General features: G+C 42.7%; 1 protein-coding gene across 1 annotated transcript in view; it reads right to left on the reverse strand.

Moving 5' to 3' along the window:
- reck (reversion-inducing-cysteine-rich protein with kazal motifs) overlaps window positions 1–15,841 on the reverse strand; it is a 100,174-nt gene that overhangs the window by 39,683 nt on the left and 44,650 nt on the right. Inside the window, exons 9-12 of the mRNA XM_034705797.1 lie at window positions 15,345–15,609; window positions 15,079–15,252; window positions 1,878–2,090; window positions 412–548 (exon numbers count right to left, since the gene is read on the reverse strand). Coding sequence (XP_034561688.1) covers window positions 412–548; window positions 1,878–2,090; window positions 15,079–15,252; window positions 15,345–15,609 — 789 coding nt within the window. The remainder of the gene's footprint in view (window positions 1–411; window positions 549–1,877; window positions 2,091–15,078; window positions 15,253–15,344; window positions 15,610–15,841) is intronic.

Consider the following 15,841-nt stretch of genomic DNA (forward strand, 5'->3'; position numbering starts at 1 on the left):
CTGGCTTAAATGTTAAAGTAATTTTGTCTCAGCCCTTCATCAACCCTGTTCCAAGCAACAGTCGACAACTGATGCACCACTCAGGGTTGGTATAACTTTCAGTGGCACTTTAGAAACACAACTTCAATCAGATGCCACTTTTTCTTTTTTTCTAAGTCACACAAACTGCTAAAATGTTAGCCGTAACAGCTTTTTTAGATTGCCTTGTCTTTGTGTCTCTCTGCCCCCTGGTGGCCACACGTGTGTTCGCCGGCTGATCTGTCTGCATGGATCTAGTATGATACATTTTTTTTTCTGTAACTTGTTGATATTTTCTATCTTCTCTAAACTCAGCAGCAAATCCTGATCGTCAATAAACCCTCACAGTCAGTGTGTCCCCTTGTTGAGCATGCACTGTTCGCTGTGACTCACTGAGGTATCTGTGGAGAGGAATGCAGCGTTCAGGGTCATCAATGGGTGACAGCAGCTCGCAGATCCTCTCTGGAGTTTGGCCTTCATGGAAACGTTTCCTGTCCCCACACTGGGTCAAGATGTCCACACAATCTGACCTGAGGACAGATAACATATCCTCAAACATTGCTTAAAATAAAACGTATCAGAATAAATCAGCATAACGCGGTTCGTTGTGTAACTTCAAGGTGAAGAGGGTGGTAATCTGGGCTGGGCTGGGCTGGGCTGGGCTGTCACGACACTCCGCCTGAAGCTGGATGTGGACGGCATGTCACGGTGTAATGTCATTCAAGACAAGTGGGAGATTAGAACCTCAGAGGAAGGTTGTACTTGACAAACTGCTGAACAAGATTTATAGCCAAGAGGGACGCAGTACACGCACACACACACACACACACACACACACACACACACACACACACACACACACACACACACACACACACACACATGCACACTTTTTAACATGACACAGCAGATCCTGGTAGAAGGGCATGGCCTCCACCTGTCTGTCAAATTTCATGTACTTGATTTCTGTACCGACCGCTCATCAGTGGCTGGGCGGTTTCATTCTGTGCAGTCACAGAAGAGAGAAAATAATTGACTGATAAATAATAATGAAGCAAATTGAACAAATGGGCTAATAAAAAATGAAATATCATAGATAAAACCAAAGAAGAAGAATTAAAAGTCACTGCCCTCTTCCATGAAATGCTGCTGTGAATGGATTTAAATCACAGGTGGGTGAGTGAGGTCACCTGTAAAAACAGAGGGTAATTGCACCTTCAACTATTACGACTCTGGGGTTTCAAATTACCTGCATACACCCTCAGGACAGGATAAAAATCACAGACCAGGGCAGGTTCTCATAACATCATCCCATCTCAGCTCTGGAAATAAATCCAGTGTGAATGGGGCTTAACTTCTAAAGGAAATCTGGCTCACTTGAAAAGACATGACAACCGGAACTGCCAGCATTAGAGCATCTCTGTCTCAGTGCAGTGACTCTGGTGTTGTAGAAAATTAAAGCTCCTGTAAAGAGTTTTCAGCTGGGTGTGAAACTGACTGAAATTAATATATATGAGCTCCTAAAGCAAATCAGACCATCAGTACAAAGGATGTTTATTTCTGTATGATAAAATTTAGTGTCTGAAGCTACGGCTAGGGGATTGATGGCGGATAAAGTATCTACCAGCATGCCGCAGAAACAGCCTCGGTGAGATATCTAAGTGATAAAACAGCAGGATAAGACATGTGCAGAACAAAATCAACAGAGGTAAGAGGTACACCAAAATCCATTACAAACCAAGAGTTGCTAACAGGAGCTTTAATATTTTTAAAATAGGCAAGTATAAATATGTATAACTCCTCCTGGTCATGTGATGCTAGTTAGTGTGTGTTTATAACTTGATGGTGGGAAGACATACTTGCATATGACGCTCCCTCTGGACTTGCTGTGGCAGGGTTTAATCTGCAAGGAACAAGCCACGGCCTTCCACATGTCAGGCAGACACTTCCTGATGTCCAGCACCGGGATGTTCATGAACGGCATCTTAATCGTCCCATTAGACCACAGCTTGATGTCGTTCATGGCGCCCTGGTCGGACTGGACATTGCAGCTGCGGAACAGCTCTGTCGGCCTACAAACAGAGACACACACAGACAGAACTCAAAAGGAGATACAAGTTTGTTTGCACCATAAACATATAACTCAAGTAACCGGCTGATTGTGTGGCCTTGAAGCTGTCAGCTCTCCAGGACCTCACTGAGTCCCTCTGGGTGCCATGAGGAGTGTTTTCCCCTTCCCCTGCCCCAGGAAGTGGCTTTGATGTCTGATTGGTGGGTTCAGTCTCAAGTGAGTCAGCTAATTGGTGGTTTGAAGGGAGAGGTGCAGAGAAGTTCTGGGTGTGGTGCCATCATTCCATTTGCTGCTGATGAGTGGATATTCTGTTTATCTTCTACAAGACATGTCTGTGTGTGTGTTTATATGTGTGTGTCCTTGACTTAATTTAACCCTGACTCTCAGACCAAAGCTAAATGTAGCTAACAGCTGATTCTTATTCAGAGCAGAACGCTACAGCTCCCTCCTGACGTAGTTATGTTCAATGGTCTCAAAGGTTTATTTAGGGCTTCTCATTTCTGCTGTTTTTCAGCTTCTTAAGAGACCTTTGTGTTTACCATAACCTTCATGTAAAGATGAAAACAACACTATAAATGCCTCTACAGAGAGACTTTCTGTAAGCTTCCATCATCATCTCATTTTATTATGATCCATGGCATCAAAACCTCAAAGATGCTCAAAAGACACAAGGCCCACCTGATAAACTAAGTGGATGGTATTCTGAAAACAGACTTCTGGGAATCCAGTCTCTTCTGACATGATGCCAATCAGCTGCTGTTTTCTGTTTTTACATTTAGATTTCACTCCAGAGAGTATTCAGAGTATTAATACATCAAAACAGCAACTTAAATAAACCGTTTTAAAGAGACAGTCCCCAGGTGATGGATGCACTATTGACTCAAGTGCAAAGAGGCACCCAGGCTGCAATAAAATACGCCCTCACACAGCAACAAGCATCACATTGGTTGCTTATCACTTAGTGCATTTTTCTGCTTGTGTGAAGAAATCAGATACACAGAGCTCATTAACACCATGAAATGTAGCCTACTTCATCTGCTGTATCATATTTAAAGATATGTCAGAATCTTTAACAACATCCTGGATGGTCCTCTCGATCTGATAGGTGTGATTTGCACAGCTCTCTGTTCATTTATAAATAGGGTTGCCAACTTTCTCACTACTAAATAAGGAACAGGTGCACAGTGCCATGGTGGTGTGAGCATGATGTGTGAATTCAGCGTATATTCATATTCTGATTCAACTGGAGGGAGCTCGGAGCAGGGTTCCCACTCTTTTCCAGAGATCATTTTCCAGGACATTTTCATGGATGATCAAGCTGGTATGACCGTCTAAATTTAGTTCCTAATTTAGTTCCTAAATAGTCTAATATGTTCCTCTCAGTGGAAGTCTACATTGAAAGACATGAAGTCTATGGCTATCAATGAAATCATCTCTTACATACTTAAAAATTATGGCAAATTGATAATAGAACAATGCAACCACAGGTGTACAGCACTTCACTTTATTAGTGCAACCAAGTAACAATGATGGGCAACATCTCAGCTTTCTCTTTTCTCGAAAAATATAAAATGAGCTAAGAAAAAAACAAAACAGCCAGCACAGGAATCAGGAAGCTGCCTTACTGAAATAAATAAATAATAATAATAATAATCAGAGGATCAGTGCTTTAATGACCTAAATAGATCTGAATGACAAAAATGGCCACAAATGTTTCTCAACTCAACTCAAACTCAAAATATACCTGCTTCATCATGATATTCATCCTGCTAAGTGGTCGATATGAAACAAAGCAAATGTCACGTTCTTTTATTTGAGTTACCATAAACTCTGAAAAAATCGCACCGGTGTAAAGACGCACTCTGTATTTGAAGATCTCTCAGAGATTTAAAAAAATGTAAACTGTCTTCCTGCACGGCGATGTCTATTATGATCAGCGATGTCTACAACGTGGAGTTTCTGTGCAGCTGTGTCGCTCTTTTTGTTCCGTTTGTTTTCACTATCGGGAGTTTGCACTCCTGCTAGCTAGAGCAGGGGTTCTCAAACTTTTTGGAGCCAGGGAGAAAATTGTCCATGGCACCCTCATAATTGTAACACAGATTATTCACATTAGTGATGTGTCATGATCAAAAGCTGCGGCTCTGAGAGTCGATGCTTTATAGTGAATCAGAAGAGCCGGCTCGCATTGAGAGAGAGCCGGCTCCCATTTTTTTCCTTTTGCTGCTTAGCTCTCACAGTGCTCAGGCCCAGCTCTGCTCACAGCAGGACTTTGTTTTGATTGGTCAGCATGGCGGCCATGCGGCCAATCACGTGTGAGGACATAGGATACAGGTGATGGAGGGGAGACTGTGTATCCTGGCTACATCTGTTCCTTCAGAGAGAGTCTTCTTGAAGACCGGGCAAATACTCACTGAGAGGAGAAATCGGATCAGCCCATCCAAGCTGAGGCATCTGATTTTTCTCAATGCCAACCTGAGGACATTAATAATGTTTGCTTGAGTTCAGTTCTGGTTCTGTTCTGGTATGGTTCTGGTTCTGTTCTGGTTCTGTTCTGTTCTGGTTCGATTCTGGTTCGGTTCTGGTTCGGTTCTGGTTTGGTTCTGGTACGGTTCTGGTTCGGTTCTGGTTCGTTTCTGGTTCAGTTCTGGTTCGGTTCTAGTTCGGTTCCGGTTCGGTTCCGGTTCGGTTCTGGTTCGGTTCTGGTTCGGTTCTGGTTCAAGTCTGGTTCGGTTCTGGTTCGGTTCAGTTCCGGTTCTGTTCTGTTTCTGTTCTGGTTCTGTTCTGTTCTGATTCGGTTCTGGTTAGGTTCTGGTTAGGTTCTGGTACGGTTCTGGTTCGTTTCTGGTTCGTTTCTGGTTCGTTTCTGGTTCAGTTCTGGTTCGGTTCTGGTTCGGTTCCGGTTCGGTTCTGGTTCGGTTCTGGTTCGGTTCTGGTTCAAGCCTGGTTCGGTTCTGGTTGGGTTCTGGTTGGGTTCTGTTCTGGTTGGGTTCAGTTCCGGTTCTGTTCTGGTTCTGTTCTGGTTCTGTTCTGGTTCGATTCGGTTCTGGTTCTGTTCTGGTAGGGGTCTGGTTTGGGTCTGGTTTGGGTCTGGCTCGGTTCTGGTTGAGTTTGATTCTGGTTCTGTTTGCATGAGTTTGGTTCTGCATGCTTAAGTTTAGTTCTGGTTCTAAACCTAATCCTAACCCTAATCACAACCCTAACCCTAACCCTAATCACAACCCTAACCCTAACCCTAACCCTAATCACAACCCTAACCCTAACCCTAATCACAACCCTAACCCTAACCCTAATCACAACCCTAACCCTACCCCTAATCACAACCCTAACTCTAACCCTAACCCTAACCCTAACCCTAATCACAACCCTAACCCTAACCCTAATCTCAACCCTAACCCTAACCCTAATCACAACCCTAACCCTAACCCTAATCACAACCCTAACCCTAATCACAACCCTAACCCTAACCCTAATCACAACCCTAACCCTAATCACAACCCTAACCCTAACCCTAATCACAACCCTAACCCTAATCACAACCCTAACCCTAATCTCAACCCTAACCCTAACCCTAATCACAACCCTAACCCTAACCCTAATCACAACCCTAACCCTAATCACAACCCTAACCCTAATCACAATCGAACCCTAATCTCAACCCTAACCCTAATCACAACCCTAACCCTAACCCTAAACACAACCCTAACCCTAACCCTAATCTCAACCCTAACCCTAACCCTAATCACAACCCTAACCCTAACCCTAATCACAACCCTAACCCTAACCCTAATCACAACCCTAACCCTAATCTCAACCCTAACCCTAACCCTAATCACAACCCTAACCCTAATCACAACCCTAACCCTAATCTCAACCCTAACCCTAACACTAATCACAACCCTAACCCTAACCCTAATCTCAACCCTAACCCTAACCCTAATCACAACCCTAACCCTAATCACAACCCTAACCCTAATCTCAACCCTAACCCTAACCCTAATCACAACCCTAACCCTAACCCTAATCTCAACCCTAACCCTAACCCTAATCACAACCCTAACCCTAATCACAACCCTAACCCTAATCTCAACCCTAACCCTAACACTAATCACAACCCTAACCCTAATCACAACCCTAACCCTAACCCTAATCTCAACCCTAACCCTAACCCTAATCACAACCCTAACCCTAACCCTAATCTCAACCCTAACCCTAACCCTAACCCTAATCACAACCCTAATCACAACCAAAACCCTAATCACAACCCTAACCCTAACCCTAATCTCAACCCTAACCCTAACCCTAATCACAACCCTAACCCTTATCACAACCCTAACCATAACCCTAATCACAACCCTAACCCTAACCCTAATCACAACCCTAACCCTAACCCTAATCACAACCCTAACCCTAACCCTAATCTCAACCCTAACCCTAACCCTAATCACAACCATAACCCTAATCACAACCCTAACCATAACCCTAATCACAACCCTAACCCTAACCTTAATCACAACCCTAACCCTAACCCTAATCCTAACCCTAACCCTAGGATCAGGGTTTTGTAAAAGAATAAATTCACAAAATTGGGCATTATAAGGCTTCTCATAAAAACACTGTACGTAAAAGGGTTTTCAACACAAACCATTATTTTTTTCAAAGTTAAGGTAAAATATACGGCTAGATCCTAAATTAACACCCGTTCGGGAGTCGAAAGAGCCGGCTCTTCTTTGGGGGCTGAGTCAAAAGAGCCGGCTCTCTGAAAAGAGCCGAACTTCCCATCACTAAAGCACACTTACTACCATTTGCACTCTTAGTTGCCCTTGGAACTATTTTTATAGTAAAACGTATCAATGTAAATACTTCAGACCTGTACCATAGTGATAAACAGATAACATTTCAATTTGTATCAGGTAAATACCACTTGTATATTTTAAAACAGAGGTTCATTTCATTCCTTGTGGACTCAACATGACAGCATTTATACTTTTCAAGTAATTGTGAACGCTTTCAGAAAATTAACAGCAGCAAGACTCACATATCCCTTCGAGCCACCAAATGGTATCATAACAATGGTGTATGCTGTTTTGTAATGACACAGCACAATTTTATAATTTACTAGAAATGTATTCAAATTATTTCACGGACCCCCACCCTATGGTTCGCAGACCCCCAGGGGTCCCAGGACCCCACTTTGAGAACAACTGAGCTAGAGTACGGTAATTGAGCCAAATGTACCATAAAACATAAACAATATACCCCCGTTTTCTGTGAATGCATGATTATGAAGTGAAGGAGAAAAGATGTGAAAAAAGTTGTGCAGTGTCGCTGTCTTTTCCAGCACAGCATGCACTCAACTTTCAATGAATGGGGATGTGTTTTGTTAATCGGGTCAGGTCGCACGCAGCCATGTTGGAATCATTTTCCAGGACTATCTGTGATTTTCCAGCACATTTTATTTTTTCTCCCATTTTCCAGGTATTTTCCAGTACTGGAAAACTGGTCAACTGTTTTCCAGGTTTTCCAGTACGTGTGGGAACCCTGTCGGAGTAGAGCCGCTGCTTCTCCGTGTCGAAAGGAGTCAGCTGAGGTGGTTCGGGCCTCTGATTAGGATGCCTCCCAGACGACTCCTTCAGAGGTGTTCTGGACATGTCCAACTGGGAGAAGGCCCCGGGGTAGACCCAGAACGCGGTGGAGGGATTATATCTCCCGCCTGGTCTGGGATCGCCTCGGGATTCCCCAGGAGGAGCTGGAAAGTGTTGCTGGGGAGAGGGATGTCTGGGTCAATTTGCTCGGACTGCTACGCCTGCGACCCGACCCCGGATAAGCGGAAGAAAATGGATGGATGCATGGATGGATGATTCCACTTGAAATGCAGAAAGTGTGTATATTCCCTTTAATCCTTACTGTATCATTATGTAACCTCATATGAACAAACCTCAAAGAAACCACAATATGGCTCTTTACATCAAAAAACAGGCAAAAGAAAAAAGAAATGCAAAAGAGGAGTACGACTCAACAAATTCACTTTTTCCATGGAAACTTTTTTGCTGCTCTTGACTGACTCAAGCAGTCTTTTGTCCTTTTGCACAGCCAGAGTTTTTGCAGGACTTGGCGCATTTGCGCTGTATACAACTGATCCGCCTGAGGGGCCTCAGGCAGGGGCCTGTGATTGGATGACAGGCGGTGTGATGACACATGACCTACCACTGCCGTTGTATCTGATCTAGGATCTGTAGAGTGCAGTCTGCTGTATTTACAAGAGTTAATAGTCATTTCACGGGACAATTGAGGTCCCGTATGAAACAAACCAATTTAGCCCAATATATGGGATGTCCCAGCTAATACAGGACAGTTGGCAACCCTATTCATAAACATGGATTCTAACCTCTTATATAGCCTCCATGCTAGTATGATCCTCTGGAGCACACCACACCAGCTCTAATGGACTTACACTGCTTTTGGCTTTTTTGCACCATCTGCTTGGAACTCACTACAAAGCACTTAAAAAATGAATGCACTGGTTTCTTTCAGTCATTTTAGATCTTTAGCTGTAAACTTTTTATCTCTGATTGCACCTTCAGTAACAATACTTTTTATTGTTGTCTGTTTTTAAGGGCTATAACTTTTGTTTATCTTGCATCTTAATGAGGGCTTTGCTGTCAATGATTTTTAAGTCTACATAAAGATAATTATTATGTTTAAAATAGTTCAACAGTGACTTACATGATCATTTTAACAGGTTTTAAAACACTTTTTATGGTGTTTCAAAGATTATTGCACTAATTTTCTGTTCAAATCACCCACATCACCTGCCTCTGGCTACACATTAGCCCTGCTGTGTTCACATTATTCTGTGACTACTCTGCAATTAAATAAAAACAGCTTCTTTATTGTGACTGGTTTAGAGTTTTCATCATCACCACATCCCCAAATCCATATTCACCTCCACCCTGCTTTTCTTTATAACCAATTTATTCTACTGAACATTCACAGAGGAGCTAAAACAGCAGGCATGTTTGCCACAGTGTGAGCTATGATTGTGCACTTGTCATTGCATTAGCATGGTTAACATAAAAAGAAGACCTCTTGGCAGGATCAGGGAGGCAGTGGGATGCAGCAGGGGAGGCTGTGGTGTTATGCATAGCAGCTTGTTACAAGCATTTTGTCCTTTGACAAATCAATCAATTAATCAAGCTTTATTTATAAAGCACCTTTCATACTGATTGAATGCATTTCAAAGTGCTTTGACAAATTAATGAATAAAAATAGATGATGCCTAAACTAAACAGAAACAGATTAACAAGTAGTGATGTGCAGAATTAAACAACAAAGGAAATAGTTCAGAAAAAAAATTATGAAATGTAAATAATGGAGATAGTACTAAGTATAAGATAAAAGTTTACCATGGATAAAAGCATTAAAAAATAGCAATAAAATCTGACCTTAAATTATAAAAAGTAAATAATTAAAATAAAACAAAACATAGAATATTCATAAAAATATAAAATTGCATTCCAAATACTAAATTATACTAACTAATTTATTTTATTTAACTTTTATCTAACCAGGAGGTCCCATTGAGATTTAAAAAAAAACAACTTTTTCAAGTTTCTAGTCGTAAAACCTGACATAAAAGCCAGGTCTATCCCCGGCTCCCCTTGGATCCTCTGTCAGGCTGTTCCAGTGTCCTGGAGCATAGTGGCTGAAGGCAGCATCACTAAAGGGTCCAAAGGTTTATGTTCTACTCTGAGGAAAAGAGAGGAGCCGGAGTAGAGTAAAAGTGTCTCAGAGATGTAGTCTGGTGCAATGCCGTGCAGGGCCTTAAAAACTAATAAAGTAATTAGAACTTGTGCTGCTGCATTTTGAATTAACTGTAGTTTGTTTGTTGTTTTCTTTGGAAGACCAGAAAAGAGAGCATCACAGTAGTCCAGCCTGCTAGTTATAAAACTGTGCATTAGTCTCTCTGGTGCTTAAAAAGATAAATACTCAAAGTTGCTCAATGCATCATAGAAACTTCAAGCCTCCAAGCATTCACAATGTATATGTCCAGCTGAGTCCATCACCCTGGTGATAAATGACTGCTGCTGCACTGATTCATCATCACTTCTTTTTTCTATCTCATGAATGGTCGTCTTTTAAAAGCCGTAGTCATGACTCATCCTCTAATTGAACAGCGTCTGAATGGAGGCACAACTTCAATCATATTGGCAATTAATTAAACTTATAACTGCAGTTGGTCACAAAAAAGGCCAACAATTCATGAAGTCCTGAATCATTTAATGGATGAAAGAAAGAATAAATGAATGGAGGATTGAGCAGCTGTAAAAACCAACTAGTTTTGGATGCAATGCTCATAATCAGGACTGCGACGATGGATTAGTCATTAGTTTTTACTTGAGGGTTCAGGAATGTTGGATTTCCACCCACGCAGTCACAGTAAAGACTGACACATCCACGCTCAGCTATCGGCCCCACGCTCCCTCGCCCTGCGAACACCACCTCCACATCAGTGTTTGTCTTCCATGCTGCTCCCGGCTACACTGCTCAGCGTTTGAACCCCTCAGGGGAGGAGAAATCCATACAAGGCTCTCCCGGAGCCCATCAAACAAAACTCAAAGAGCCTTACACACAGTTTGTTTTCCCGAACTTCAAATCCCACAATGCCGCAGCATGAGCTCCACGCACCGCCATCTGAAACCACTGTTTGTACAATTATTTTCTTTGCGGGTAACAACACAGAGCTGAGGGTAAAGCCAACTTCTAATTTGAACAACACAGTCAAATACTTCAGAGAGAACGGCATTGTGGACGCTCTCAGGCTGCTGCTCATTTTGAGAGAGGGCTTTTGTTTGAGCGTCAGCGTCGAATGAGACTCAGTCGCCAATTTTCTCCAACACCCTGACGCCTGAATTAATTGTGTTAAAAAAAATGACATAAATATGGTTTGTACCTGTGACATCTGTTTTATGCATCTCTTGATTTTAAAAGTTTAGTGTGTAGACATCTAGTAGTCAGATTCTAGATTGAAATGTTCCCTTGCTCATCCCCCCCTGTTTGTGAAGCTCTTAAAGTGACAGTGGCCCTCAAGGACAAGAAGCTGCTGTGATGCATGATAAGTGATCCTCCATTAGTCAAGTGTTTAACATCAACAAGGTCTATCAAAAAAACATGTACAACAACAACAACAACAACCCCTCTCTTGCTCTTTTTCTTCCTCTTCCAACTGGTGCATTTTGGAGGTCACTCACTGAATACAACAACATGTATGTAACTAGTTTATCCTTTCAGTGCTACCGTAGAAACATGCTGGTGCAAGTTGGCGGCCTCCATGAAAGGGATCTTGCTCCTATGTAGTTTTAAAAGGCTCATTCTGGGGCGCTGGTGGTCTAGTGGTCTAAGTCAGGGGTTCCCTGTGTGTGGGTTAGGATCCCCTGGGGGGTCGCGAGACACAAATGGGGGGGCTATGAGATGTCTTCCAGAATGTTTTTCTTTTTAAAGTTATCTAAAATAGTACATTTTACCCATTAAAGTAAATAATATCCTCAAAAAAAGTAGCTAAACTTGAAATAAAACCTTGAAAATATAAAGTGTAATGAGTTTTCCGTCTTTCTTTGTTACCAGATGACTCCTAAGTTTAGGGTTAGTGAACAGTTAATTATCAAAAGCATCAGTAGCAGTAGATTAATTCATAACAGCACAGGAAACACAGACACATGCTCATATAGGCAGGGTCATTTTCTGTAGACCAGCCAAATGAAGCCACATTTAGTCAGTTCGAGGGACAGTGGGGGTCCTGAGTCTTTGGTACCTATATTTTGGGGGTCGCAGGCTGAAAAGTTTGGGAACCCCATGGTCTAATTGGTCGCTGTTTTGACTCCCAGCCTCGGCCATTGGCTGCACGTCTTTCCCTACTCTCTACTCCCTGCATTTTCTTTCTCTCTCCTTCTGTCCTATCAAGAAGAAAATGCCCAAAAACATATCATAACAAAAACGAAACCATTTTTATCTTCAGGTGATTATGCACTAACCAAACTTCCAAATATTATTTTCTATTTCTACCAATTCTGTTCTCCTAAATATACACACTGCACCTTTAAAGCCAACCTATTATGCAGATCCATATTTTAATATATACATATAATGTAAAAATGTTTGATGTCCACTAAACCTCAGTAAAGTTTCATGAGAGCAGATATACAGACGTTGGCGTCATCTCTAGACTTGTTGCTCTGCTTCTCTGAACTGATCATTCTGAAGACTTCACAATGTTAAAGGACAACCCCACTCTGCAGCTCGATCAGGATACACTCCCCCAGAAGCTGGAAAGTCCATCTCACCGCTCAGCTCTTTCATCAACCCTGTACTTTGTTGATTGAATACGTCTCAGAAAGCTACTCGGAAAGAGTTATTTTGGTCTTGAAGGAAAATCACAGCAATTGTCTCTTCCTAAAGATGAATGCACCAGAAAACACTGGGAAGGTTTTACGTTTTTTTGAGTAACAACAGCCACGACGTGCATTTTTTAGATTCAATTCTGCTGCCTTTGCCTGTTTGTCTGTGGTCCTCATAGCTTTGAAAATTACATTGTTTGGGGCGCCGGTGGACAAGTGCGCCCCATGTACAGAGGCTATAGTCCTCGCCACAGTGGTCGCTGGTTTGACTCCCAGCCTTGACCATTTGCTGCATGTCTTCCCCCACTGTCCACTCCCCACATTTCCTGTCTCTCTTCTGCTGTCCAAGCACTAAAGGTAAAAATGCCCCCAAAATATATCTTAACCTGAACCGTCAGTACTTCTATGGATCTTTTCGGCCTAGAGGCTACTACTAGAGTAATTTGTATGACACAAACATAAACAATAAATGCAACGAGTCACACTGAGTTTAACTTTTTGCAGGAATTTGTACCAAACAGCAAATATTTCAACAGACCATGCAGTGAACACATCTCATCTCATCACAGCGCTCCACAGTACCCAGTGGCTGTGAGCATCTCACCAGATGACCTGCAGACCGCTGCGGTGCATGTGTGTTAAAATATACTTTGCTTTGTTTTGATGTGTGTGTTAGTGTGACTTCCCGGTGCAGCCTTTGAAGCCGCTCCATTTGGCCTTTGGCCCCATCTGTAGACAGTGTGTAAAACATGCTGTGGTTCTTATTACACTGAGGTCACACTGAGTTCAAAATAAATCCGCCTCCTGTTTCCCTCTCAGGCTCCTTCTTCCCTCCGGGCTCTAAATGATGCATATTCACACAGGAAACAAATATGTATTGTAATCACACAAGGAGTGTGAAATGAATGTAATGAAGCCAATGAATAGGTGCATTTTCTTTAAGAAAGAGTGTAGGGGAGCAAGTTTGTATTAGCTGCAGGTGCTAACAAGATTCAATTCTTTATTGAAATGTAAACAATAAAAGATGTGTGTGGGTGAGAGCAGCAGCAGTCAACAGTTTGAGTTAAATCGAAAAGAAGCTGTCGCTCTGACTGCATGGGGTGAAGCTATCATGTGACGATCTAGAGATACAAGAGGAACTGAAGAGTCAAACTTTCACTCGCAGCTTTAGAAGAAGTCAAATCATGAGCACCGTAAAAGTTAAAGTGGATGATGGAAACATTAACAGTGACAGCAGACAAGCTGTCAGTTGAATTTTGAGCTGTGAAAAACTGAAGACTCAGGTCAGCTGATAATATCTTACATACAACAGTGTTATTTGTGGGTGACTCTATGCAGCATTATGGAACCAGTGAGTCCTGAGGCACTGCTGCCGAACTAATCAGAGCATTAAATATTTAAAATTCCTATATATAAACATAGCACAAAAATAAAGGAAATTTGTGCTCGGTAGATTATCTCTTTGTTGTAACAATGCTTCTTGGCAATAAATCTTACACCGTTGGAAAGCCTGTTTATTCCCCATTTAAATGGTGCCACATTTGTAAGGAACATGCATTTGTGGGACGAGCAACAGCTTTGTGAATGTCAAACAGCTTATATGCTGTTGATATTGACTCTTGTTTTGAGACGCTGGTACCCAAGCTCACAGGTGCTGCCAATCAGGCATCTGATTGGCGGTACCCCCAGGTGCTGCTTATAAGGGGCCTGATTGGCATGGGCCCTGATACAGTGGTCAGTAGGTGTCTGCTCCAAGAATGCCACAAATGTGCTTACTTTTTGTGTTGAGTTTCAATATAAATTAGCCTAAGTTATGATCAGCTGACTCTTAAAGCTGGGGTTGGTAGTCAGATTTAGCCACTATCTACAGCCGGATTAAACCTGGGAAAACACCAACCAATCCCTGCCTTTGGGAGCCAAATTATGAAACCAATCAAATCCCGTCCTGCCGTTCTGCCCGCCTCCTGTGCATACATTTCATGTTTGTTTGTGTTTTTAACTTTCACTATGATAATGTTTTGGTGTTTTCTTACCGCTGAGTGAGACATGAGTTGACGTAGTGCAAAACACAAACGATGTACTGAGGACCGGTTTTGAATCAGTCATGATCATACGGTCGCAAAGCACTGGCGCTCGTGCATGTGAGCGGGGGCGTCGCATTGGAGGAGCTCCGAGGGGAGGGAGGGGGGGTTGGACGGAGTTCTGAGGAAATGCTATATTCAAATTCATGCTAGTTTTGGCTACCAACCTTAACTTTAAATGTTAATCTATTTTAGCTTCAAGTTTTTGAATTAATAACTCTTCTAATAACTCATCAAAACATGCATGGGCCTAATTGAATGCACTCTCTATTGTTTACTGATTTATTGTTGATTGTCTTGAGGGGTAGTAAATTCTGGAGGCAGTAGGAGTGAAAATCTCCCAACACAAGACTTTCCTAGTATCCCTTCGTGTTTTCTTATTTGGAGATGGTTGCTATCTGATAATGTCAACTTTAATGGGTGGATCCTTCCTGACAGAGAGAAGAGCTGGGAAGAAAAAGGGCAAGTATGAAGAACTCCCCTGATTTTAAAGCTGGCAAGTATCCAGGAGTCTGACCTGTTGTTGAAGTTGGTGCAGTAGCCGAGGTCCTTGCAGCCCAGCTGACACGGTTCTCTAACATCAGCCAGGCAGTTGATGAGCTCTGTCTCCACTGGGTTGTACTCGCAGAGCTGGTCGAAATCCTGCCACGTCTGACCGCCCCAGTTAGTGCTGATCTCTTGACACATGTCCCTGTCAGAGCAGAGCAGAGTCTGTGTCAGCACAAGACAACACATCTCACCTCAGTGTGGACTCTGGCTTGTGGATGTCAGCATGCTTTATACCTGCAGAGAGAGGTGTTAGCCTTAGAGCAGCAGTGCAGCTTTGCACAGTCCATCTTCGCAGGATGGGGGGTCTCCTCTTCAGGTGGGGGAGGAGGGTGAGCGCTGCCCAGGAAGCACTGCCACATTGGTTCCTGAGGGAGAGGCTGGGAGCCGCACTCGTCAATCAGACCCTCCATGATCTCGTGCTCTGTGCTCATGGTGCGAAGGATCCGCCGGCAAGACTCCTGGCAGTGGGTCGCCTCTGCCCGGTCGCAGCAGTACAGACCTGGACAGAAAGGGCAAAAGAGTGATGAGCGGCCCATACCACATACAGTATATTCAAACTGTGGTAGAAAAATGGACCCACTGTCGAAATATCAAAATATGTGTTTCTGTGTCAGCTTTTCAAAGCTGATCTGAAGGAAGAGGACTTTTTTCTGTTTTTCACAGGTGGGTTGCTAGGATCTCAAATTCTCTATTTCTGTTTAGTCATTTTTATTATAAATAAAAACTTATTA

Source organism: Notolabrus celidotus, chromosome 17, assembly GCF_009762535.1.
Source record: "Notolabrus celidotus isolate fNotCel1 chromosome 17, fNotCel1.pri, whole genome shotgun sequence".
Classification (NCBI taxonomy): Eukaryota; Metazoa; Chordata; class Actinopteri; order Labriformes; family Labridae; genus Notolabrus; species Notolabrus celidotus.